At 40.4% G+C, this 25,383-nt stretch overlaps 1 protein-coding gene across 1 annotated transcript; it reads right to left on the reverse strand.

The window, feature by feature from the left end:
* Positions 1-117: 117 nt before the first annotated feature.
* On the reverse strand, positions 118-24,863 carry LOC125767372 (uncharacterized). Its single transcript, XM_049433871.1, has 5 exons — positions 20,952-24,863; positions 4,228-6,238; positions 3,973-4,150; positions 3,009-3,076; positions 118-1,321 (listed from the first exon to the last, which is right to left on the reverse strand). The coding sequence occupies exons 1-5, from the start codon at positions 23,613-23,615 to the stop codon at positions 1,164-1,166; spliced, it is 5,079 nt and encodes a 1,692-aa protein (XP_049289828.1). The 5' UTR covers positions 23,616-24,863; the 3' UTR covers positions 118-1,163.
* Between the last annotated feature and the right edge of the window lie 520 nt (positions 24,864-25,383).

Below are 25,383 nucleotides of genomic sequence, written 5' to 3' on the forward strand. Positions count from 1 at the left end.
ATAAACCATTAGTTCGAAAATTAAACCACAAAAAGAAAACAATTTTAAACTAAATAACACAAATCCGAAAAACCCACAAACAAAACACGTCATCGGAGATAGTGAAACAAACGCACATTTCATCAACTTGAAATAATATTTCAATACTGCATAAACATGTATTTTCTTCTGTTCAAATCGGCATCGAAAAGGTGACTCTATCAATCATTCTATTCATACTATAAATCACCAAAAATACATTAACTGAATTAAAGCTACCATAAAAAAATGATTTAATATATCTTCAAATTGCGTTCGTGTATAAAATGAGGCAAAACCGTTTTGCTCTTTTCCACTCTCTAACTCACTTTGCTAGCTTTGCTATGGTATTTGTATGCTAAAAGTATGCTTATGTGACGCAATTTGGTTGGCCGGTTATGTTGTGATAGTTACGCTTACAGTTATACGTTCTATGTGTATATGAGCGGACTGAATAATGCATTTTTCGTTCCGGGTTTGTTTTTTTCTATTTTCTTTTATGTTTCTGTCTGGCTAATATTGTGGATAAAAGTAAGTATCTACTAACTGTTGAACAAAGTATAATCGATCAATATGTAGTACAGTTCTTCATTAATGGGCTAAGAATGCGTTTTAAAGTATCGGTCATACATTATGAATTATTTTGATTGCATGAATGTTGATTACATCATGTAAAAGCTAATACAATCCACATTGTGTGTGAAAATCGATATTCTGGTTTTTTGTTTTTCGTTCGACTTCGCATTTTTTTTTGTTTCGCTTCCCTTTTTTAATTGTTATACGTTCCTAATACTTACATCACATGATATTGTGACACTTCATACGAAAAGGAGAAAAACAAAATCTGTAACATACATGACGTATAACCCTAAGTTCCTATTCTAGGTCGATTTAATCTCACATACCACACAACATGGTGCATTTCCTAACAACATCACATTCGTTTGGTTCGTCCTTCGATCGTACATTTAAAAAAAAACTTACGCACCCCGTTATGCTAAGCACCCGTACCACTTGCTACACTAAAATTAAAACAAAATTAATTCGATCATCCAATGTCATTCTTACATTCGTGCTTTCATTCACCGTACTCCATAGATTTCACCATGTTTATCGCTAAATATGACTACTTTTTTATTAACGTTTCAGTTCGTTTGAGTGGCAGCATCGGAACTATTTGGATTTATGTCCGCACCATCACCACAATAGTATAGCGCAATGTACCATTTTTGGCTTGCGTTCGTTTTCCTTCGTACCGTTCCATTCTGTATCGAGTTCAATAAGTTGGAGCGAAAGATATGATCTATAAAACAAACAAACGTAATAAGAGAAATCATGGAAGGTGTCTAATCTTTTTTGTTTAATAAAACTATTTTCTAGCATCTCGACACATTTGGTAACATTCGAGCAAATTAGTGATTTACAAGCATTTGCATCTAACACAAGGAAAATCAACGATTTCACTCAGCACAATCATATTTGCTATTCTCTCTTCTTAAGGAGAATAATTCTAATAAATTGTCAACGAAAACAAATTAAACAACTATTCATACGAGAGTATTAACGTGTGCAATATTCGATGGAGGGAATAACTGAAACTTTTAAACAGTTTAATTTTCTCCTGTCGTTTCGTGTTCGTTTTACTTCTTTGCTAGAGATTCATCTTGCCCTAATCCAATTTGTTCAATACGTAACATTGTTCTGCGCTGTCGGTTTTGGTGCATCGTTAACATCGTTTAAAGCCCCTGGATATAAGCTTACTGAACCAAAAGTTGTAAAGAAGTTGAAACTTAACAACACAAGCCTAAAGCTAAAAAGTGCACCAAAAACCATCAGAAATCGCACTTATACATGAACTTCACACAATTAACTAGCGCACTATACTGATAAGCTATCTTTAAACAAATGTGTTGAAATCTATGCATAGTAAAAATAAGAACCATTAAAAATGAAGCCGTTTAAATAACAAATCATCTCCAGTATACAATTTGCAAAAACGTTCGCATGACTGCATTTAAATTGTTTCCGACATTTTTAATGAGTAACTAAACAAGTGGAAACTATCAGTGAATGTTTCCATTCCCGATGAACAGTTCGCAGATTCTAACGCGCTCATTAGAATGCGCGTTATGTGTAATTCGTTCGTTATGCAGTAAAGTTTGTGTTTGTCTCTTGATCGTATCAACCTAAAAGCATGTATATACGAAACTATCGCTTGATGATTATGTCAATGCTAAAAGCCTAACGTGCGTCTTCATTAAGCACTATACGAAGATTGATCGTAAAATGCGTCTACTACTTATGGTTTCTTCCGTACGTTTCTTTATGCATCGGTGGAAAGCTCTGATCTACATTTATCATTTTGAATTGTGAACAAGATATACAAGTGAACGTTAAACTTTAATGTGATAAAAATTAAATGAAATCTTGAAACAAACACTGACCATTAAGAAACGTACAACAATGAAATCCTAACATTTCTTCCGGTTGATAAGCGAAGCTAGTTAATTTGTCCAATCTATTTCATCTAGTGATGGTTGAGACTATAAGCCCTTTACCGTACAATATGTTGGTATTGTAGCTTTTGCGCTATATCTGGCTGTTGTTTTGGACATTACAGTACCATTATTAAGTATAGCACCTAAAGCACTTTTCACATGCTACATACTATGTACCATACACAGCTGACTGCTATTGCGCGTGTGTATAGAATGAGCATGATCGGATAGGAAGCTAATATTGATAATGTAAATTACAGCAGCCAAACATATAAAAGATAGTCTCATGTGTCGTGTTTCCAGTCGTTTCCCCACACTGAAGGCGTCTGATGGTAACTTTCGTTTAGTTCACGTAATCATCACCGTCTAGATCCTCACTCGATTCCGTCGATGTTAGCGTCCAACGGTTGTCACTGCCACTCTCTGCTTGTTCCCCGTGGGTTTGGTTATAAGCACCGCGCAAGTTAACATTACTGCTATTGCCAACATTACCTTGATACAAACGACCACCGCCAGCACTACCGACACCACTGTGGTAGGACTGTGATCTCAAAACGGAGCTAAAAATATAGAAGACAAAATTAATGGGTAAAGTTTACTGCATGTAAAGTGTAATATTACACAACTGCACAAAGTTCTACTTTCTTTTCTGAGGCACTCATTTAACCTTAAAATATCGCTCCTTAGTGCTCTTGTTCCATTTAAAATCTATTTTTTGAGAATTTGTTAAAAAAAAAGCATTTTAATCCAATTTCTTGTTACTAAAACAATATATCCAACCAAATTCAGAGACAGTATTTTTTTATTTACTATTGCTATGGCAAAGGTTATAAATTATCTTAGCGGAAACCATCATCAAGGTAAAAATGGTGTGAAACAGATAACAAAAGTAGTGATAACATCGATCTATCTTTCATTGACATTCATTAATTTATAGCACTACTGTCGAGGCGGTTGTGCGAAAAGGGGAAGGAGATAACGATTGATAAGAAAACGACGTATCTGTAATATCAGCTAGCGTGAATATGTTGTAGGCGAGGACAAACGTTTTTAAAAATCAATATTCACAAAAAAATGCCACAAATTTGTGCACTGACATTTACTTATACACCACTTTTTTAATACGAGCAAACAAATCAAAACATATAAGTACACTCAGAGTAATTGGGAAAAGCTTACATTGCTTGCATTGCAGTGCAGAGTGAAAGAAGAACCACAGGAGATGAAATAAAAAGGACGAAAAGGTTCTATTCAGGGTTTACTTTTTGATAGCTTTGGGAATATTTACAGTTTCAGTAGTCATAACTTATTTTTTTAGATCGATACCCCGAAATCATGTACATACAATAGATACAGCTAGACGTAGATCACAAAAAGGGAAAATGTAGTAGGGCATAGAAAAGAGAGACAGAAGAACAGTGACAGTGTGGGTGAAGAAAGCAAAAGCGTAGCAAACCTTTCACACGATTTACTTTGCCGTTCCGAATGAAGCTGTGTTTGCTGTTGTTGGGCGGCAGCGAGACGCCTAGATTCTTCTTGCTGTTTCTTCTTTCCCTCGAGGGCAGCTTTCATCGGATCGTAACTCGCACGCCTTCTCCACATTTCGAGCTCTTGTTCCTTTGCAATTTTAACGGCTACAACAATAAAACAAAAAAACAAGACATATGAAAGCATACACAGGACGATGCCAAATAATTATGTTGTTACTTACGATCCTTCTTCGTGACACCGCCAGTTCCGGTGCCACTGCCACTAGACTTGCTGGCTGCACTGCTAGCTGACTTGATACTGCGGGCGCTCATCCGTGTAGGATCGGTTCGGCTCATGGCAGACGAAACGGATGCACTACTGGGACTCTTTCTTACACCCTCCTGCCTTAGGAGGTAGCTCTTCGACTCATCCTTCTTTAGGAAATTGGCTGCATTGGAGGATTTGTATTTCGAAATATCCAAATACTTCGGTTGCACCTTGCCACCGCCACCGACCGCTGAAGACGATGTAGAATTAATGGACTGTGTCGATTGTTGCTGCTGTCCTTTACCACCGAGCAGCATCTCGCGCCCAGTGGAAGATTTCCGCAAGTTCAGATCCTGTTTCATGCGGTTCAAGCTGGAATCCCTTGGCATGGAAGCACGATCCCTTCCGAGACCACCGACGCTACGCATCTGAACCGCCCGTCGCGGTAGCTCTGGCGTATTGGGACACGCCGCTGCACCGCCAGTTTGTTTCGTGCTTCCAGCTGTTGCACCGCCGATGGCTGGACCACCAGCTAATTTTTTGTTCTGTTCCATACGCATAAGGAACGTTTTGTTGTAACGCGTATTAGTGAGCGGTTCCTTCTCCAGCCGTGCACCATTTACATCGAGATCTTCATCGTCCAGATCATCCACCGGGTCTTCCTCATCCGTCAGCGAGTTTGAAGAGAATCCATCCTGCTGCCTACGATCGGCACCTCTCATGTGTAGCCCATCATCATCACCATCGTTTATGTACAGCATCAACTCATCGGGATAGTTCGGGTCCATCACCAGCTGGTGGCGATGATGCGGTGGCTGTACCGCATGATGATGATACTGTTGTGGTTGCACACCGCTATCCGTCAAACCGGCCGCCATTTTCTTAAAGCTAGTGCTACTGGCCGACTTTTGTATTCGCGAACCACCTACGGATCGACCATTGACACCTGCTAGACCTCCCGTTTTTGCTGCCATTGTCGGTGTAGCCGGTTTCATCACATTCGGCTTCACCGAGAACGAACTTGACCGTTTAATGGGTGATGTAAGGTGCTGTTGCTGCTGCTGCTGCTGCTGCTGTGGTTGTATTTTTTGAACACGATTAACAGCGACATTTTTATGATTGGTCGCGATCACTTGTTGCTTGGCACCTGTGGAAGTTGGCAAAGGCTGCTGAACACCGCCCGATCTTTTCCGAGGTTCCAGCGACATCGCTCTTGGCCGGGGCATTACACTATCAACCATCAGTCCGCCAGCCTGCCTACTGTTTAATTCCATATCGTCCTCATCGTCATCGTCGTCGATGTCCTCCTCAAATTCTTCCTCATCATAATCCGGACAGTCGTCCAGATCTTCCAATTCATCGACGTCCGCATCTACATCGTGCGGTCCGTTATTTCCACCGTAGTACACTGCACCGGTCGATTGATCGAACTGCTGGAAACATTTAACTGGTTTTGGCGGCAAAGAAGACATCACACCTTCGAACGAGTTGTGTCGCGTGTGATGCCGCTTGGTGAAATCCAGCTTTGGACTCGTCGTGTTTGTGTTCAAGCTACGCGTCATATGTCCGGTTCCAGCACCTCCGGAAGCTCCATTTGGTAGGTAGGATGTCGGCGAAGTGAGTGGATCTACACCGCCGTCCAGCGAATGATTCCGTTTGTGCCCAACGCCACCGCCAATGTTCTGATGTAGTTGATGATGATGCAGATTGTTGCGCTGCTGCTGATGATGGTGTTGCGGTGAGTATAAGGGTGAATGCATTTCTCCATAGTTGTTACTGCTGAGCCCTGGTGAATGGATTGGCGATTGTAAAGAATTCATTGGCGACACTTTTGGTGACATCTTCCGCGAAGCCGGACTCAACGGGCTGGAAGAATGGTGCGACGAGCTGTTACGCAGCGAATTACGCCGTTGCAAGTTTTGCAATGTCGAAATTGCGGCGGCCGTTTTCTGCAGATACATTTCCGTTTCATTTCCGGAAAGATCCTAAAATTGAAGAAAGAAATAAGCTATAATTAATACATCCACCCGTAACTGAACAAACGCAATTCGATATTCCAATCCATCATCCATAAAGGTTAGAACCGATACATGCTGCAGAGCATGTGCTGCCAATAGAAAGCATTTAATCATACACCGAGCATCTCGCTCCTGTATTCAAGGTTAGTGTGGAAACTAACCTTAAAATATACAAACGACTGCCACTGAGTTCTATCACACATTACAGCAGTAATGGTAACACGAAAGAGAATACTATAAATAACTCTGCACTACCAGAAACTACCAACTACCAGCCAACCAAACCATCAGCCGGTGGCCTAGACATACTGACGATATATTGGCTGGTGGATGATCACACTGCCCCGGTTATACACTCTCACCCTCCGACTCTTTGACACATAAACCTTCAGCATAACCGTCCACAGTAACTAGTAAGAATAAACAAAAAAGCAAACGGCTCTGTACGACAGTGTTGCTTCATCACGCTTCAAAATTCTCTGTCACGGCGGGATACACAATTTGAAATCCTCTCATTTCCCATTCACCTACTGCTGCAGTTATTCACCTCTTTTTTAAGTTCTCTTCGTCTATGCTTCGGCACCAAAGTGCTAACGAACCGGGTGGCATCAAATATCATTCGCTGCCAAATAAATGCCAAAACATCACTTTACTATTTTCGTTTCTCCTCTTCGCTCACCATTCTGTCCAAGTAGTACTCCGCAGCAGGGTGTTAACATGCTAGAACTCCCAGAGGTGCCGACATTAGTAGAAACTCGTTTCATTTCGGAAATTCAATCTCTAATGGGCAATGTTGTTTCTGCCAAGAGTTGAATACAGCTGTCGAATGCTGAGCAGAGTAAAGTTAAATGTTAAGTTTAAGTACCAGAAAGAGGTGCACCGTTCATCATAAGTTCTGAGGATTTTTTTCCGTTACTCAACTGATCACCGCCTGCGGACACAAGCAATTAAAATCATCAACCTTCAACCGGAATATCAATGCCAATTGCTTAATTAATTTTGATCAAGATACGTGTCCTCCAATATTCAAAATCCTCTTTTTAAATTTAGATCTTTTCAAGGCTTCAAACAAGATAAATCTTTTTATCTGATGGATTTCAATTAAATCTTGTATTTTGAACAATCTCTCAACAGAACTCAACTATAATAATTTTTGGAAAATATTTGTTTTACATCCCAATACAATTCTCCATTCCAAAATGATAAATTCCAAAAAGGGAAAAAACCTTATTTCCTATAATCCATTCCTTTTCCGTAATAGTTTATTCTTCTGAAACCCCTATAAGATGCAGTTCCTTTTATGGAGATTGTGCGTTCGCGCACCTCATCAACAGCAACAGCTATATGATACGCGTTATTGAATTTACATGAACTCTCCATTATCACGTTTATACTACGCCTTTTTGGCCAACCCCAGACACTGTTCGTATGGTATGTACCTACGCGAACAGCCTTCGAGTTTGTCATCATTAACGAGAGAACATCCCGTATTTCATGCTTGAAAAGCACTCATACGTCATCTTTAAGGCCGTTCGGTGTGTCCTTGGCATTTTGAAATTGTATGAAACATCGCCACTATCAGGAATTTCTTTTTCCCTCTGGCTACCGTAATGTCCCCATGGACAGATAGTCTGTCGCACCCTGATCATTTTCGTTCGACCTTCACAGGGAGCGAAGTGGTTGGTCGTTGATGCTATCGCATCGGGTGCCTCTCTTCATGGGGATGACAAAACGTTTACAAGCGACTAATGGCTGTAAGAAATAGAGACATTATAAAAATCCAATGAAAACGACAAGTACAAGATAGAATAGATCACCAACCCAGATCTCAAGGTTTTAGACATCACTAAGCAGTAAATGAAATATGTTTTAAATAATCGTTGAAATAGTGAAATACACATTAATATTTTATATAACCATTCTCACCTTAAGCAAATTTGCCTTACACAATTAAGCAGAGCTATCGGCAAAACACTCCCACGTTTACTTTGCTAATGTTCCAATGACACGCATCCGAAATACGTTTACCACGCAAACTACCAGTGCTAGTGCCAAAATGCAAATGGTGCCAGTTTAATGTGGTATGCAATTTTACGCTTTTTGGATGCCACTACATCCGCTACAACGAAACCATCCAAGACCTTCAAAAACAAGGTAAACATTAGGCAGCAGTATATTCATATCCCAAAAGTCTAGCACTCATTAGCGTCTCATTTATCAGTAAATAATTTTACCCAAAAATCCGGCACCCAATGTTTGGATACAAAACGGCAATCGAACACGCTACATCTCTCGAGCAATCTCATTGAAGGTTTTGTGGCATACTTCCGTACCCGTGAGTTCCGGACTTTTGCATTCATCCCACACTTGAACATTTTTCGTGTAAACTAGCATCTTCTGCTCTCATGGCACCGAACGGAAGCGATGAAACAAAACGCTGAAGTTCCGCTTCTTCGAGTGCATCGAACAGATCCAACGATGGGCATGGAATTTTAACGTAAATCAAAATCCCTCACCAACGTTTCCTTGACATTCATTGGGCACCGCAAAGCTTCCCGGTTGCATTTCCGGCATAAAATGCTAATCGTTTAATTGGACACCATTAACAATTCGCTCGTAAATTGCTGTGATGCGAAAATTAGAAAACAAAAGATCAGTTTGTTTTAATTAGCATCCCATTCAGCGGCTTTTCGATGCCGCCTAACAGCTCGACTGTCTTTTATCGCGCGTCTGTACTAATTTCGACATCATCAGCGTAATTTTTATATTTTCAACGGTTAGATTATACTCTATTATGTTTAGATTTGATGTCTATATCTTTATTGTTTTAGATGTTATAGTAAGCAAAACAACGTGTTATAAAATTAAATGATACAAACAACGAGGAAAGTAAAATTACAAGTTGTCATACATTCCGCATTGCAAGTTAATAAAACTATTCAACCTAAACGTGGCTGAAGGAAAATCAAACATTCGAAGAATAATTATATACAGAAGTAAAGCAAAGAGAGAGGAAAATGTAACATTTCTATTGCGCAAACTCAAACCACGCACACGGTCGGTCACCCAATAATCGAACTACTGTGATCATTGAGTTGTGCAAAATTGACCAGAACTGAATCAGCAGACGCGGAAAATTATGGTACATCACAGTATAATTCAGAAACGAAGCGTTTGAATTCACTGACTTGTCATATGGACAATGAACAGTGTTTATGTGTGCCAAAGTACAGCCATTACGCAACAAAAAGTAAACAAATTCTTCAAAATACTAACATTACTGAATGCTCTCTCACAAACCCTTCTAACGAAACGTTAGCACAACTAACAACTAACATTAAACACATCACGTCCGTTGCATGGCAATCAGCTGCACGTGGATAGAAGTCTTGTTTAATGGTCCGACGTCGTGTGCAATTAAAGCTGTGATAAGGAAACAGTAACTTAAGATACAAACAAATTAACCAAACAATTCCTTGGTGAGGGTGAGAGAGGCTTTACAATGATAACTTCTGCTTCTTGATGAGTTCCTTGCTATGAACTTGTTCACTAGAGAGTATTTACCATGTGTAATAAGCACTTCAAAAGTTCTAGCTCTGGAGCTCCAGATGAGAAACGAACCTATAACTTTCGTTGCACAAGACCCAGAGAGGAACCGCAAGACCATGCGATCTCACTGCATCTTCGTAGTAATTCAACTCATATAAAGCGCTCTTGATCGTAAAAACGAACAATTTGCAATATGTCATTGATTCAAGTCATTAACATAAAAAAATGATACGCACACATCTTCAAAGTTTCGCATATTGATAACAACGCTGCGATAAGAGACATCAGACATCCAGGCCATAGCTTAAAAAAAGCAATGGGTGACTCATACCGGTATAGTTGAAACAAAAAAATGCCTCAATATGGAATCTCTTACACTCTGCTCCACATGTAGGACGCTAGACAACGCAAAAAAGCATTGGATCAATGCTCAGCAACCGGTCGAGTTAGCTTTGGTCATTAAAGAAGCAAATAGCATAAATCAATGCCATGGAGCAGCAACAACACCCACGGTCCATTGTGTACAGCAGCGCCGTAGTCTAGAGCTGTCTCCACAGCTCAACCCATTTCATGCTGTTTATTGGGAGAACTACTGACACCGTCCCAGTAATCCTATGCAGAACAACGGTCAAGCTGTATAAAACTGCCTAAGAATTTACCAGTAGACGACATCATTTTAAGCACGTCGTAAATGTCAAGTTCAGTAGTTCTTTAATAGGTCTCTCTCGTCAAGTAGGAAAGATTTTAATATTTCAATGCGTAAATTGGTGTATTATCATATAAAGAAAAAGAGATATATTGTTCAGATTTCTAACGTTATCTTAACGCAGAATAACAATATAAACAGTGAAATATGATGTGCATCAAATGAAAGAGATAAAACAGTTGGTGAAAGTACATTCGATAATATAACCTTGTAAAGTGAATCTATTAAGTAACTACCGATCGGACACTAAACAACGAAAGCATCAATCCCGGTGGCGACTCTCGCCATTTGACGTGGGCGGTGTTCGATTACATCAATCATAAAAGTTAACTCACTTTCACTGATTTGCTTGGCGCGGTAATGCGCTGTACGGTATCTTCAACCAAACTGTCTTCAAGCAGCAATATACTGCTTCAATACCTTTCATTTCACCATTCCCATCTGCCACGATCTCTCTCGGCTCAAACTCGATCCAATTTCAACCCCTATATCCGATTTTTCTTCTCCCTATCCGTCGCAACACTTGTTGAATAATTCAACCGTAGCTGTTTGCTTTTTATCACTTCAGATGCATCAAAAATTAAAACATCAAATCGACGACCCCGGCCAACGGTTCCAGACACCGGGGCGTACCAACGCACTATTTACCCAACCACCTCCACAACAGATCTTTCGTGCACACATATAGGCTCTTGTGCACAATTAATCCGATGCGCATGCAAGCATGACGCACCCGTTACGACAATATGGACCATATACCGTAGCCGATAAAAGCACAATAGAGGAGTTGGGTTTTTTTTTATCGCGATCAAATTCAATTTCAGTCGGATTTAATCAGAGCAAGAGAATAGATCAACGTTTTTTGTTTTTTTTTTTTTTTTTGAAAAAAATATATTTAACACTATGTTACTTTAATGCACTATTTTGGAATGTTAATAATATTAATAAAGTGATGTGTTTGTAATTTTTTTTAACTCAACATAACAGACACACGCGCTGCTTAAAACGGAAATTCATTGTAAGTGTTACAACAAAACGGTAACATTTTTTAAATTAATATTTAATTTTTAATTTAACATAGCCAATATTATGGGGCAAGATCCTGCACATGCCAAACACCAAAACAATCGCAAGTCTTAAATGTTGCGCAAATAAACAATGTTAAACTCTTACTAAACAACACCACTAAGGCTATTGTTGGAAAGTGTAAATAAAAAAAACACCGTACAACAACATTTGCAAACGAACGGAAGAACTATTTTTGGGCAATCGGATCAACATGTCCTCTCGTCCTCTCTCCACTCGTTCCGTATCGTTCGCGATTTACGGGACGGCCATGTGGACCACCATCAGCTCACTCTTCGGCGATTGATCGTGATCTTGATTTTCACGATCACGAACCGTGTCGCCAACGATGAAGACGCTACTTTTACGCTATTTATAGGCGAGTGGAAAAAATCTTCTTCTTTTTTTCTTACCACTGGAACAACCCGAAGCTGTTTGCAACGGCAAAATTGACCAAACGGAAAAAAAAGGAAAATTATAAATTTGCTACAATTTTGTAATTGGATTAATTGTTTTCTCACATTTTTGCCGGAATTCAGAATTGCGACAACTAAAATGAAAACATAAATAAATATTGAACAGAAGATATGTCGTTAAATCGCAAACACCTTCAACTGTCCGCCTCACTCACCACCATGTTCTGGCTCGTTACAGTGTTGCGCTTAGTATAAATTTAATTTCATCACTTAATCCAGCAAACAGACTAGTCGCTCCTAGTTGCGTTTGCTTGTGTCGATCGTAAATGTCACCATTGTTGACAAGCTTCTTACTTCGCAAGTTTTGCGGTTGAATGGTACCGGAATTTACTGCAAAAAAAAACATAAAACTCTTTCCACTCAACAACAACATTTGTACCAAAAGGAAAATGCACCGTTAAGCATCCAAGTTTCCTCTATCGTTATTTCGCACGAATGCGTTGCATGAATGTATCGGATGGAAAAAGGGAACTATTCCGTTGGAAGCATCAATTGCGTTCAAGCTTAACATGGTTTCCATTTCCTTCTTTGTTAAAAACCGAAATTAAGTACAGTTTCAAAAGCATATGTACATGCGTACATGTTTTTAAAGTAAAGCTTTATATAATAAAAGAATAAAAAATAATAAAAAATTGAAAAAAAATTAAAAGTTTGAAAATTTCCTAAGACCTTAGCTTTTTTTTGGGAAATTTAGAAAAAAATTATAAATTGATTTATTTTAATCCGAATTTGTTGCAATAAGTTTCTTTTCACTCAAATAATGCTTTAAATTAAAAAAAGAATAAAAAATCAGAAAAAAAATTCAAAAAAAATTTCCACTCGAAAATTTCATAAGGCTTACCCCTTACGATTTTTTTGAGAAATTTTGCAAAAAAAATTAAATTGATTTATTTTAATGCCAATTGGTTGCAATGTGTTTCTTTTCACTCAAGTAATGCTTTAAATAAAAAAAAAAAGTGAAAAGAAAAAAAATCAAAAAATTCAAAAAAATGAAAATTTACTAAGGCTCATTTTTGCACCAAGTTTTGCCTATAACTCGGTCGGTATCCAACGGATTGCCAATCTTTATCCTGTGGTCGATAGATGGCACCAATGGCTACATTTTCTTCTTGGACAGCCATGCTCTCAGGTGTCCGTGCCGGAAGTTATTCGAGGAACCAAGTTCTTTACCCTGTTTGAGAAAATGTAAAATTTTCCTCATTTTTGAGCAATTCGGTAAAATTAAAAAAAAATGATATATTTTAATGCGAATTTTGTTGCAATAAGTTTCTTTTCACTCAAATACTGCTTTAAATTAGAAAAATAATAAAAAATCAGAAAAAAATTTTAAAAAAATTTTAAACTCGAAAATTTCATAAGGCTTACCCCTTAGATTTTTTTGAGTAATTTTGCAAAAAAATTTAAGTTGATTTATTGTAATGCGAATTTGTTGAAATAAGTTTCTTTTCACTCAAATAATGCTTTAAATTAAAAAAAGAATATGTATAGCTAATTATAGCTTTAAAGTAAATAAAATAAATGTAATAAAAAATATTTAAAACCAACCAACCCGACTACTTTTGTTCACAATATTTTGGTTGTAATACACCAAAAATTATTTTCTCCTACAAACTCTCGTACACAGTAATTCTATCCATCCTCCTACAATATTTACTCGCATTAAATCGAGCACACTAAACCGCAACGAAACGGTAAATCGCGCCAGTAAACACATCAACACAGCCACAACCGACCCCGCGAGCGAAAGGAAATACGACCATGGGCACCCCCGTTAGGTTTTCATTCATTGCTTGACATACATATCTTTCATAATGTCTTCGCTCATACGCGAGCTTCAAATAGCCGCACGGTTATGCGAAACGTACAACAGGTTGTGTGATGAGTTCCGAAAAAGCAGAAACATGCAATGCGCCAATCAAAGGAAGGAAACTCAACAAAATCAGTCTAACGAACAGTTTTCATGTTTTTGCATCGAAAAAACCAACAACAGAAAAAATCCATGAAGATGCTTTGACGAAGATGAAATAATTACGCGACGAGATGTCGTGAGTTCAATAGCCTACGTGAAGGAGGGAAAAAAACAAACGTTTGAAATGAGCTATCACATGAATAATGCATTTGTTTCTCAGTGAGTAATATGAGTGCGATGGGGTTGAGAGGGTAGCTTAACTTTCCTTTCATAAACCATTCCATCATTCCGGTGCGAGATGAGATGCTGCTCGACCAAACAACCGATTATAATTTGCAAAAGCTGCAACCATTGAAGATGTAGATTTTGTCTGTAGATAACTATTATTAATGTAAATATCGAAGGAAAGCTTGTTAAACCTTTTTTAAACGTAAATAACACGTTTATTGTTAAATAATTCAAATCACAAATAAACAACTCTTTGTTAGCAAAAAAACAGGGAGAAAGTCTCGTTAGATTTATGTTTTAATAAAACAAGTTTTTTTTACTGTTCAAACTTTCACGCTTTATTTGACGTAGTAAATATTTTTTTCCAACTAGACTGCTACAACACCTGACGACGAGTTACATCCATCAAAAATTCTATATTTCGTTGGTATGTCAATTAGACCACTCCTCTATCTGTTGTGGTATTTCACGTGCCGTTGGACTGGGGTGAAGATAGCGAAGAAATGAGGATGACAACCCGAAAGCTGCTCCCATAAAGAGAAATCAATGAACCAAGAGTAACAGCAGCAACAAACACGAAAAACTTCAATATTTCTGACGGCGTTCTGTAGCATTCCAACATAAACCTCACCCTTAAATAAAGCGTGAGTGGTTCCTTGTGATATTGGTAGACATCAGCGTTCACCAGTGCTGGAGATTGGAAATCATAGAGTTCAGTGCTACATGCAGTACGCTTAAAGGAATAAATTAGTGTATGGCCTTAAAGCTATTTCAATACTAGACGAACCCAAGTCTAGAGATTCCATAATTCACTTTTGAAACGTTTTTTAAAGTGGTGAATTTAAAGGGTTTAAAGAATTTATAACTTCGTAGAAAGTGGAGCTTTAAATTGTCTATTTCTCAGAACTCGCTCTGAATATTCTATCTAGAGAATAACTAAGTGTCGGAAATTTCTTCGGAATTCTTCCATTCTTTGTACAAAAGATTGTGAATTATCATGAATTATAAATCTAAGACAATCGGCAACGTGTACGATAATCAAATCGATCAATGGTGGTCAATATTTGTTAAGAGTGATAATAAGGCCATTTAACCAAGGTTATCAATACCAGAAGCTATCCAAAGTATGTTTGCAAGCTATCACAATTACTCCCAAACTTGTTGGACAAAAATATCCCCAAATCGTCATCACACAAGAGGCAGGAATTAAAGTGGATATAAAGATGAGGGTTTAGCAGGTTAGTGAACAAAATTGATATCCGGTACAAATCCCAACAATATTAATTAATTATCCATCACATATTGCCTGAAGGAATGATAATGACATGACTAAAACCACAAGCTTAGTTGCAAGCTACTGCACCGACCGGTATGTCGGTCACGAACTGGAAATACCACCTTAGAAATCTCTCACTGAAAAAAACCAGATGGCCTTGCCAGTGGCAGTTGATGTGGCAGAGATGCTTTACAATAAAAGCATCGACAGATTAAAGGTCCAAATTCCAATTGCATTTTTCAAACGGTGAAGCTAATTAATTTCGTTTCTATGCACATTTTACTAAACTGTCACATTATACTGCCTATATGTTACCGACAGCATACAAAGTCAATAAATAAAAACAAACAAAAATGTGTTCCACTTTCCATTAAAGCACTCGGAAAAGTACTTTCCACTTCACTTCCTATTTCAATTAGTTTCGATTTTTTTTTATTCAATTTACAGAAAGAGAAACTACGTTGAAAATTGGGAAAGGATGAACCAAACAATCTAAAAACCCGGAGGAGATGAAGATTTGAAAAGAGAAAAAAAACACACACAGACAACCTGCCAAGCAAAACAAACCTGAGTCTGTGGAAATGGAAACTGAAAATCGATCGAACAGCTGGAAACAATCCGGGACTCTCGGTTGACGTAGGTTGTGAGAAGGAATGGGAAAACCAGTCGATTGCGGTCGGAAAATAGAATTGTTCGTACCAGTGTGTGATCGGGGATCAGCTGTGATCGAGCTGTACGGAGGAAATTAGTGATGGGCATAATGCTGTTTTGATCGGAATCGATTCGGGAGCGTTCCTAATTTCCCGCAGTCGATTCCGGATAGTAGGTTCGGAATCGGATCTGGTGTTGGATCCAAAATTGGATCCGGAATCTTCTTCTTCTTCTTCTTGGCTTAACGACCTTACAGGTCATGCCGGCCATTTCTGGCTTACTAGACTTATTTTACCACGTAGCCGGATAGTCAGACCTTGCTACGGGGGAACGGTCCGGATGGGATTTGAACCCGGTCCGGCCGTGTGGACTGGCGCCGTTTATCACATGCACCACCGGACCGCATGTCCGGAATCTAATCTGGCAATTGATCTGGCATTGGATCCGTAATCAGATCTGGAATCGGATCTGAAATACGATCCGGAATTGGAATCGGATCTGGAATCCGATCCGGAATTGGATTCGGAATCGGATCTGGAATCGGATCCAAAATAGGATCCGGAATTAAATCCGGAATCGGATTCGGAATCTGACTCGGAAGTTGGATCCGGAATCGGATCCTGCATTGAATCCGGAATCGAATCCGGAATGGGAATCAATTCCGGAAGCGGATCCAGAATCGGATCTGGAATCGGATCCGGATTTGGATCCGGAATTGGATCCAGAATTGGATCCGAAATTGGATCCGAAATCGAATTCGGAATCGAATCCGGAACCAGAAACGATTCCAAAAACGGAATCGGCATCAGAACCGATTCCGAACACGAAATCGGAAGCAGGTAGTTTCTATTCCGATTGCCCATCACTACTGAAAATAGTTTACGAATGATGTAGGTGCTAACGTTTGTGCGGAAATGAGATCTGCAGTAGATTTCGATCGATTGTGGTGATCTTTTAAAATCAAAATAAACTTATACAAACATTTAGAATATGACGAATGAAAATAATTGAGCTGAACAATTAAAAGATAGTAAAATAAATCTAATTTAAATGCTAAACGATTATCGCAAATATTGTGATAACCAACTCCGGAGAATTAATCAATTTAGAGTATTGTAAAGGCATCCGGTTCATCTTTTCAATTGAACCTTGTCGTCCAGTGGTACACTCAAAAAGATAAGTACCCAAACAACGAACTTACATATGTCTGGTGCCAGTCATCTTCTAACCGCCAAACCAATCATTAAGTTTACCGTAGAGTGTGAAAATAAATTCATCCACAAGTAGTAGTAACAGAAGCTTAAGCTTAGAGTCGGTATTTCTCGTTTCACGGTGGTGTTTTTAGCAAACTACTTGTAGTAGACTTACGTTGGATACGCAAACAGAAAAAAACACGCTTCAACACCGCTGCATCACACCCCGTTTGCGAAGTGAAGCGCGATGAACTATTCACTAATTGTGGTATTAAAAACCGGCGAAACGTAGGCATTTGTTGTTGCATTTTTTTTCTTCTTCCTCTCTGTACCCGTTGGTTCGGAAGCATAAACGCGAAATCCGACGGAGAAAGTTCACCCGGCGCAACAGAAATTGGATTGAATTTTGTATTTTTCTTTTGCCGATTATTGGATGGTTTATTTGTTTTCTTGTTTTTTTTTTGTTGCAAAACCCATTCCTTTGCCCTGCCTGCGGGCAGATTTCCGTAAATACTTTTCATATTTGGAACTCCTTCATTTCTTTACCAAAACCGACCGGGCTGCCTGATTTATTGATCTACACAGACAGACACACAGACATTGCTACTTTATGAAGCGAAGAAAACATGCTTAAATTAAGCAAAATTCATCATCGAACAGGTTTGAAACATTTGTTAGGCAGCTTCCATCATAAATGCGGGAGAAGAAGAGGTAATGTTTGCATATTTACAGCGCGAGCAAAAAACACCAAACCATCGTCACGCCGTTCGACGATCACGTGTGGTAAGATCGTACAAATAAACATATTGCTTGTTTGCTTGTTTTAATTTCCATTCGAGCAGTGTGAGTTATTTCAATTTAAAACACTTACAGAATTAATAGAAAATATTAACTGAAAGTTCGATTATGTACGCAATGAAATGAATTGTTTCATTTGAAAAAAATATATCAAAAAAGCTACACTCAAAACATTTCTCTATTTCATCCACTAAACTATGCATTTAGACATGCGCACCTCCAAATATAGCGGCAAGAATTCATTCCGTTTTTTCCTTCATTTCCCACGATCAGACAATCGAAATGGAACGCATAGGCAACCACCACCAGACCGCTTCTATAATTTATTTGATCAAAATTGTAACCCATTATGCTTCCACTCGTGGAACCGATGAAGCTATTTCGCCCCCTTTTTTTAAAGCGACCTATACCAAATGGTGTTGTGCAATTCTAATCCATTTTCCGGACTAAAATTATAAGGTACGTGTGTAAAAAAAATAGACCTAAGTGAAACATCAGCATAATTATATGCGCCAGATATAAGTATTGCAGGGTGATATTAAAAATGAATCCAAAAAAATTGAAAATAGGTAAAAGAACGAATAAAGTTTATTTCCAAAAGAACAAGCTGAATTTTAATTTAATAAAGACTTCATAGCTTCTGTGATACAATCCGTCTACGACTAGCATATGAAAGACTCTTGTGATGAGATGATCTCACCCACTCATTCGTGTCGCTTTAGTCTATTGATTGCGATTTTTAAAGCCATTCGAATATCTCAATATAATTCACCATCACAGCAGAGGGAAAACACCAATTTATGAAGTTTCCCTTCTCAGTATCGAAATTCTACTTGGTGAGAAGAAAAAAAACAGATAATCCATCGACCAAATGTGCAAATGAAATGGAAAGAATTACGAACACAAAACAAAAGTCCAATAGTGCCCAGCAAACACAACAACAAAAATATGTGTCATTCAGCTGTCGGACCTTGTGAAGGAGAAACCTCTAAACGTTGGCTTCGTGCCGTAATTGGCCATCGTCGGTCAACCATCCCGCCGCCGTTTAATTCTCCTCTTTTTTCGGTGGGGATATTCAATGCTCAAGGTACGAAAGGGAATGTAATAAAATCGGAAGAAAATAAAACTTCGTCACCTTGAACGTCACGCATCTCCCACACCATTCCCAAAAAAAATATGTCTCGTCATCATACCGATAAACAGGACACAAGAGACAAGAAGGCTATCGTGGTAATCATTTGGACTTACACGGAGTTAATCATTGTAATCTTTTCCAACAAGGAAAGATTCGTATTTGTATTGTGGAGATGGAAAATATCATCTGTTTAGATTAAATCTTTCCAGTAGTGCCAATATGGCAATGCTGATAATATTGAAATGATATTAAAAGCATCAAAAACTTCGCATTATTATAAGCAGTGAGATCATTTCGATTAGTTTGCTAAATGAAAGTTAATATAAATAAGCTTTAACACTAGAACTACCGGACCACTCATTTAGAACGAAACGCTTCGTTTTTGTCTCATTTATTTTTGGGTAAATTAACACTAGAACTACCAAGCGTTTTAAGCGTTTTTCGTTCGTGATTAATATTTAAACAATTTCGGGAAAAGTTAAAATATATTTTATTGTTTCCTATACAATATACCATCGAATATATATGTAAAATTCATATTTCAACTACCTTAGGATTGTTTAACCCCAAAAAATAATACAGTAGAACGTCGATTATCCGGGGTGCTCGGGACCCGACTGATGCCGGTTAATCGATTTCCACGGATAATAGTCCTTTATTATAAAAGTGATTTATATATCTAGATAAAGCGTATATAGTATCTATATACTATACTATGGTAATCCTTTTGATGCTAAATATGCTTCTGGATCAAGCAAATTATTATCAAGTAACAATTAAAATTTACAACGTAAAATAAAATCATTTCTTAAAAAATCGTTTGGTGACAATTTTAATAATTTTATCTAACCTGACATCTGTACAAATGTTCACCACGGTTGAACAGCTGTCAATTTTAGGCGCACGGTTTATCCGCCCGCAGGATAATCCGCCCCCGGATAATCGGCGTTCTACTGTATGATGAAAATGAAGCGTTTCAGTCAAAACGACTGGTCCGGCAGTTCTAGTATTAAACAACTCTAAGGTAGTTGATGCATGGCTTTTACTTATTAGAATTTTTCAGGGCGAACTCCAAAAAAACATTGATATACAGTTTTTCCAAACTCTTGTTTATTAGAGTAATCATCGATAAACAAGTGTTAAAAACGCTTCATAATTCTAGTGTTAAATATCTGCAATGAATCATTGTAGGGAGTTAGCGCAATCAGTCGATTCAGAAACAACTACAGTTCGACAAAATTCGAAAACAAATATATTAAACGATGTCTCATCTCACAAAATCTTCGAATTCCTGTCCCCATTAGGCCGCTTTACAACAGTAGAAGGTGACTTCACACGTATGACTCACTCTTACTGCACCGTCCTATTGAACTCCTCTTCCTTCCCTCCTCCCGCTCAAGATGGACATGAAATCTATTCGAAACCCCGTAAAAGTAGACAAACCCAAACCAGGATATAGTGTTACACGTGTGTGTGTTCCGTTACCCCTCGGCACCCAAACACAAAAATGGGGCCGAACGAAATTATGACTTCATTTTCACCTGGCTCCATGAAAACGAGGCGTACGTTAACCAGGTCTTCTATTGGGGGTGGAGGGAGAGGGGTGTAGTGTTTCATTTTTGGGCACCTGCATGGGCCGTGAGAAATGAATGGAATACCACAGACGTTGCAAATAAATGTGCGAATAAACTTACCGAATTGCTACCCTGTAGGCTTCGATTTCGGCTAACGCTCCGTGCCCGTCCGATCGAACCGATTGGTGAGGGAATTTTGCTCGGGCTCATCGGAGGCTTGGATGCGGCCGATGACGTTACCGGCGATGGATGCTGGTTGTGGCCGTATCGTCGCATCGAACCGCGCGAACCAGCACGGGCGAACTCATTCATGCCGTACGGAAGCGCCGGTTCCCGGAATGGATCCTCTTCCGGTGATGTCGTCGTAAGCTGATGATGTTGCTGTGGCTGAGTGCGAAATACCACCGGATCACTGCCACCCGCCGTATGGTTGTTGCGCCCTACCACACCCCGATAGGGCTGCCGATGGTCCAGATTGTCACCAAACTCTTCATACTTCTTTGCCTCGTAGTAATCGCTTTTGGTTAGATCGATATCAAAATCGTAACCAAACTGATTGCCCCTGCTGCGCCGATTGGACGACGCCTCACCATCACACTCCCCGCCGTAACTTCGCACCATCGGTCCTCCGCCACCGGTCGCAGTCCCGTAAGCCGTTGTTGCCGTTGGTGGATCATGCGGATGTACCTTCGGACTGGTGGATTTTGAGTATTCGCGCGCATTCTTTGCCCACTCCTGTATCCAATCTTTCTTGGTCGCTACAGACGTCAGAGCCGCCACATCGGAAGGAGTTTTCCGACGGACCGGACTGATATCTCCACCGCCTCCACCCTTCTTCGATTGTGACTGCTGCAGCCTATGCTGTGTTGTGCCGCCCTGGTGTGCCTTCTCGGAGTCGGTGTAACAGTTCAAAATTTTAAGCTCCTCTTCCGGTGGTTCCGACGTCGTCACACTGCGTTCCATTTCGCCCGCACCATCCATCGTACAACCGCCGCTGGCGTGAATGTTTAGCTTCGCAACGCCCTGCACATACTCCGAGCTATCGATGTGCGATTTGGTTAGGCTGTTGCGTCTCCGCTGGTTGACCGGTACGGTCGGATTTCCTTCGAGCAGTGTCGGCTTCACGCTCAAGATGCCGCTCGTCGTGACGGAGGTAAACGTACCCTGGTCCGGTGAGTCCAGTTCCGGTGCGATCATCACACCCTGTAGATGTTGCTGCTTGCTGCCCGATGATGCACGGCTCGATCCCGTACTGCTGCTCTTCTGTGTGATATTTTTCATGCGCGATTTAAGCTTCTCGATGTACGATTGTTTGCTTTTCGTGCGTTCCGTCGTAACACCCGCACCGGCAATCGCCTTACCCGGTGGTGATGGTTCGTGAAAGTAGGACACCTCCAGTATGTTGTGCTTTCGATGTTCCATCGCTTGCGGTGGTGATTCTTCGTGCTTTATCGTTCGCCCATTCGTTCTACGGTCTGCATTACCAACGCTGCCAGCCGTCCGTTCCAGATCGATCACTTCCAACTCTTCCCGAAAGTCTGTCGGCCGGACGGCCGGTACGACCGGTACGGGATCCACCACTTCCGGTGGCAGTGCAACCTGCGACGACCCCACCCGATCGATGTTCATGCGTTCCTTCTGCTCCTCGGTATAGTTTGCCCCATCGATCGTGTACGTGCCTGCCTCGCTAACCTCATCGTCATCATCATCCTCACCGTCACCTTTCGCTTTGCGGAAGTTTTCCAACGGTGCCTCCAGACACGGTATGCCACCGGACGAGTCAAGACTTTCGCCGTTAAATTCCGAGCTAGAGTAAGAATAGTCTTTCCTCTCGTGATTGCCCACCTGTTGCTGTTCCAGTGCTAACGCAAGTGTTGCCGATTTCGGTGCAAAACGACCCGTATTGGTGGTTCTTGCTGCGGTTGGTTTTAGTGGTGCCGCTTCTTGCATTCTGCCAACCGTTCCCATTTCGCTCATGCTCGTACGTGGACTCCAGCTGTGCCGCTTGGTTGCGGACTGATCGCGTCCAACCGATCGTTGTGTTTTCTCCCTTAGTTTCACCGCAACTGGCCGTCCGGTCGCGTCATCGATCATAACCATCTGCTGGGTGGGCTGTTGTTGTTGGTCACCAGCTTCGTACGCCACCGTTTTGTTGCGCCGTGGCAAATTCACACTAGCCGGTGCCCGTGATCCTTGCTGCTGCTGCCGTACCGAGGACGGTGACGATGTGCTCGAGCTCGACTCGAGCTTGGACAGCGATACACCACGCTTGTGACGTGCCTGAAAACGTTCCAACATCTTCTCGTGTCTTTGCGAATCGATCGGTTTTTTCCCGTCACCAAAATCGATCGTAAAAGCAAACGCATTCCGTACCGAATCGACCAGTGCCTCATCATTGTTGCCCGGTAACGGGTCGGTTGTTTTCGTGCTCGGTTCTTCACTAACGCTTCGGCCGGTTTTAAACATTTCCTGTATCGAAAGACTCTTCGCAACGGTATCGCTGGCCATTGTAGAGCGATGTCCAACCATTGCTAACCGGTCGACCGGTCCTGGAAGCCGACCAAATCCATCTGCACCTTCCGGCGAGCTGTCACTTTTCTTCGAGTTTTCCGGCGTACAGTCCGTCTTTTCCGGCTGATGTTCCGGATCGTTCGGACTGGTGGGTGTGTCCGGTTGGGCCACCGGTTTCACTATGCTGGATGGGCTCGGTGTCATATTGCCAGCGGCATGCCCATCAACCGATGAAGTGGATTGAAGATTACCTCCACCAATATTGCACTGCATTTCACCAAACGGATCCATTTGGTTTGGGGGTGGAAAAAGGAGACCACAAAAATTTAACACAACCTAAAACACGGACCTCGAAATTTCCCTTGGTTGCTTTGATTGTAGCACTGGTTGCTCATCGGGCTACAGCGCGTCCACGCTTTCCGAATCTTTTGTTTGACAGATTAGAATTTTCACTTTTTGTTGCTGTTGTGGTTTGCCACTTGTTCTGTACAGTCGTCTACTGTCTCTAGTGGTAGCAGCTGATGTCATGTTTTCTTAATCGCTTGTTCGCGCACACTCCTCCCGACACCGTCCCATCGTTGCACTCGTCTTCTGCGTCACCAATACTTTAGAGCGGATTTATAATGGACGAAGAACGACAACGCGTTCTATCTAGACACACCTGCGTCTATGCTAGCCGGAGATGACTGACGGTAGGAAACCTTTGTTTGGACGGCCAGACAAATTACCATACCCCCCGCGGGGCGTTCCGGCTATTGTTGCGAACACATTTGTTGCACCACACATACGTGCGCGCACTCACACTCTCGCGTACAGGATGTACAATTTCGAGGTTATTTTTCTACCACCATTTTATGAATTAATTTTCACGCACGTGAAACATTAGCTCGCTTGCAAAACACACGCATTTTATTCACTTTATATTCACATCACTGAAAAATAAACGCAAAACGCCTGCTGCGACGTTTTTTTGGCACACGTCACTCCCTTTTTACATCCTTTCTAGATGCACTTGCCTTCTCCACGGACACATCACACACAAACACACACAGACAAGCATGCACCGTACCGAAGGAACCCTTTGCTGTGGATTAGCGTAGAAATGAAAAAAGAGAAAATAATAATAGCGATTCCGATGAAGATTTCCTTATTTTTCCACCATTGCACAACATTAACTAGTTGGTAGTGGAGTTAACAATAATGCTGCAACTTTCGTCGAAAGGAACCGCACTAGCACACACCATCACCATAGTAACCCGTAGAACAACTCGAGCCCGTATAGAAGGTACGCACACACTGAGGGAATTTCAGTACACATTTGTTACAATGATTTTCCCTTCCTTTGCTTGTAGTGCAGATCGGCTACAAATGGAATTCACTTGGCCACAAAATAGCGAACACATCGGTGACACTTGACTGCACACGGTCACTGCACCAGCGAGATGTGTGCATTCTGAACCCTTCCTTGTTTCATCCTAAGACATGCTGCACAATGCAGTATCCGAAATTGGTCACAAAACAGCCGATTTATGCCCGTTTTTGCACCCACAGATAACAACCACCCAAAAAAAAAACACCTGATCGCTTCACTACACCCCGCCGAATGGGATTTTTATTTTCTAAAAAACGAACCTTATGGAAAAAACGCGTGTAAAAGTAAACACACTCGCGCACTCTCAGCTAAATTCGCCAATCTTGTACAAAAGTGTTTTTGGCCTTTGTTAAACGATTCCTTCACACAAGCGCAAACGAGGTGCACAATAGAGGAACCGTTTCACTCTCAACGCAACAAATGTTTTCTTCTTCGCTCGAATCGCACGAATGGTGTTGTGTTTGGAGGTTTTTTGTTTGCAGCTCGATGGGTTTGACCCAGGTGGCGCGCTTCGTAAAACAGCTGCAAACAAGCTGTTGACAATGACGAAGTAAGGTTTTTTTCACAATCATATTACAGAAATTTTGATGTTCTGTAAGGCCAAATAAAAAGAATGTATAATGTTTACTAAAATTAGCGTAAAATTACATAATAAAATTTTATTTCACA

This window comes from Anopheles funestus, chromosome 3RL, assembly GCF_943734845.2.
Source record: "Anopheles funestus chromosome 3RL, idAnoFuneDA-416_04, whole genome shotgun sequence".
NCBI classification, from domain to species: domain Eukaryota; kingdom Metazoa; phylum Arthropoda; class Insecta; order Diptera; family Culicidae; genus Anopheles; species Anopheles funestus.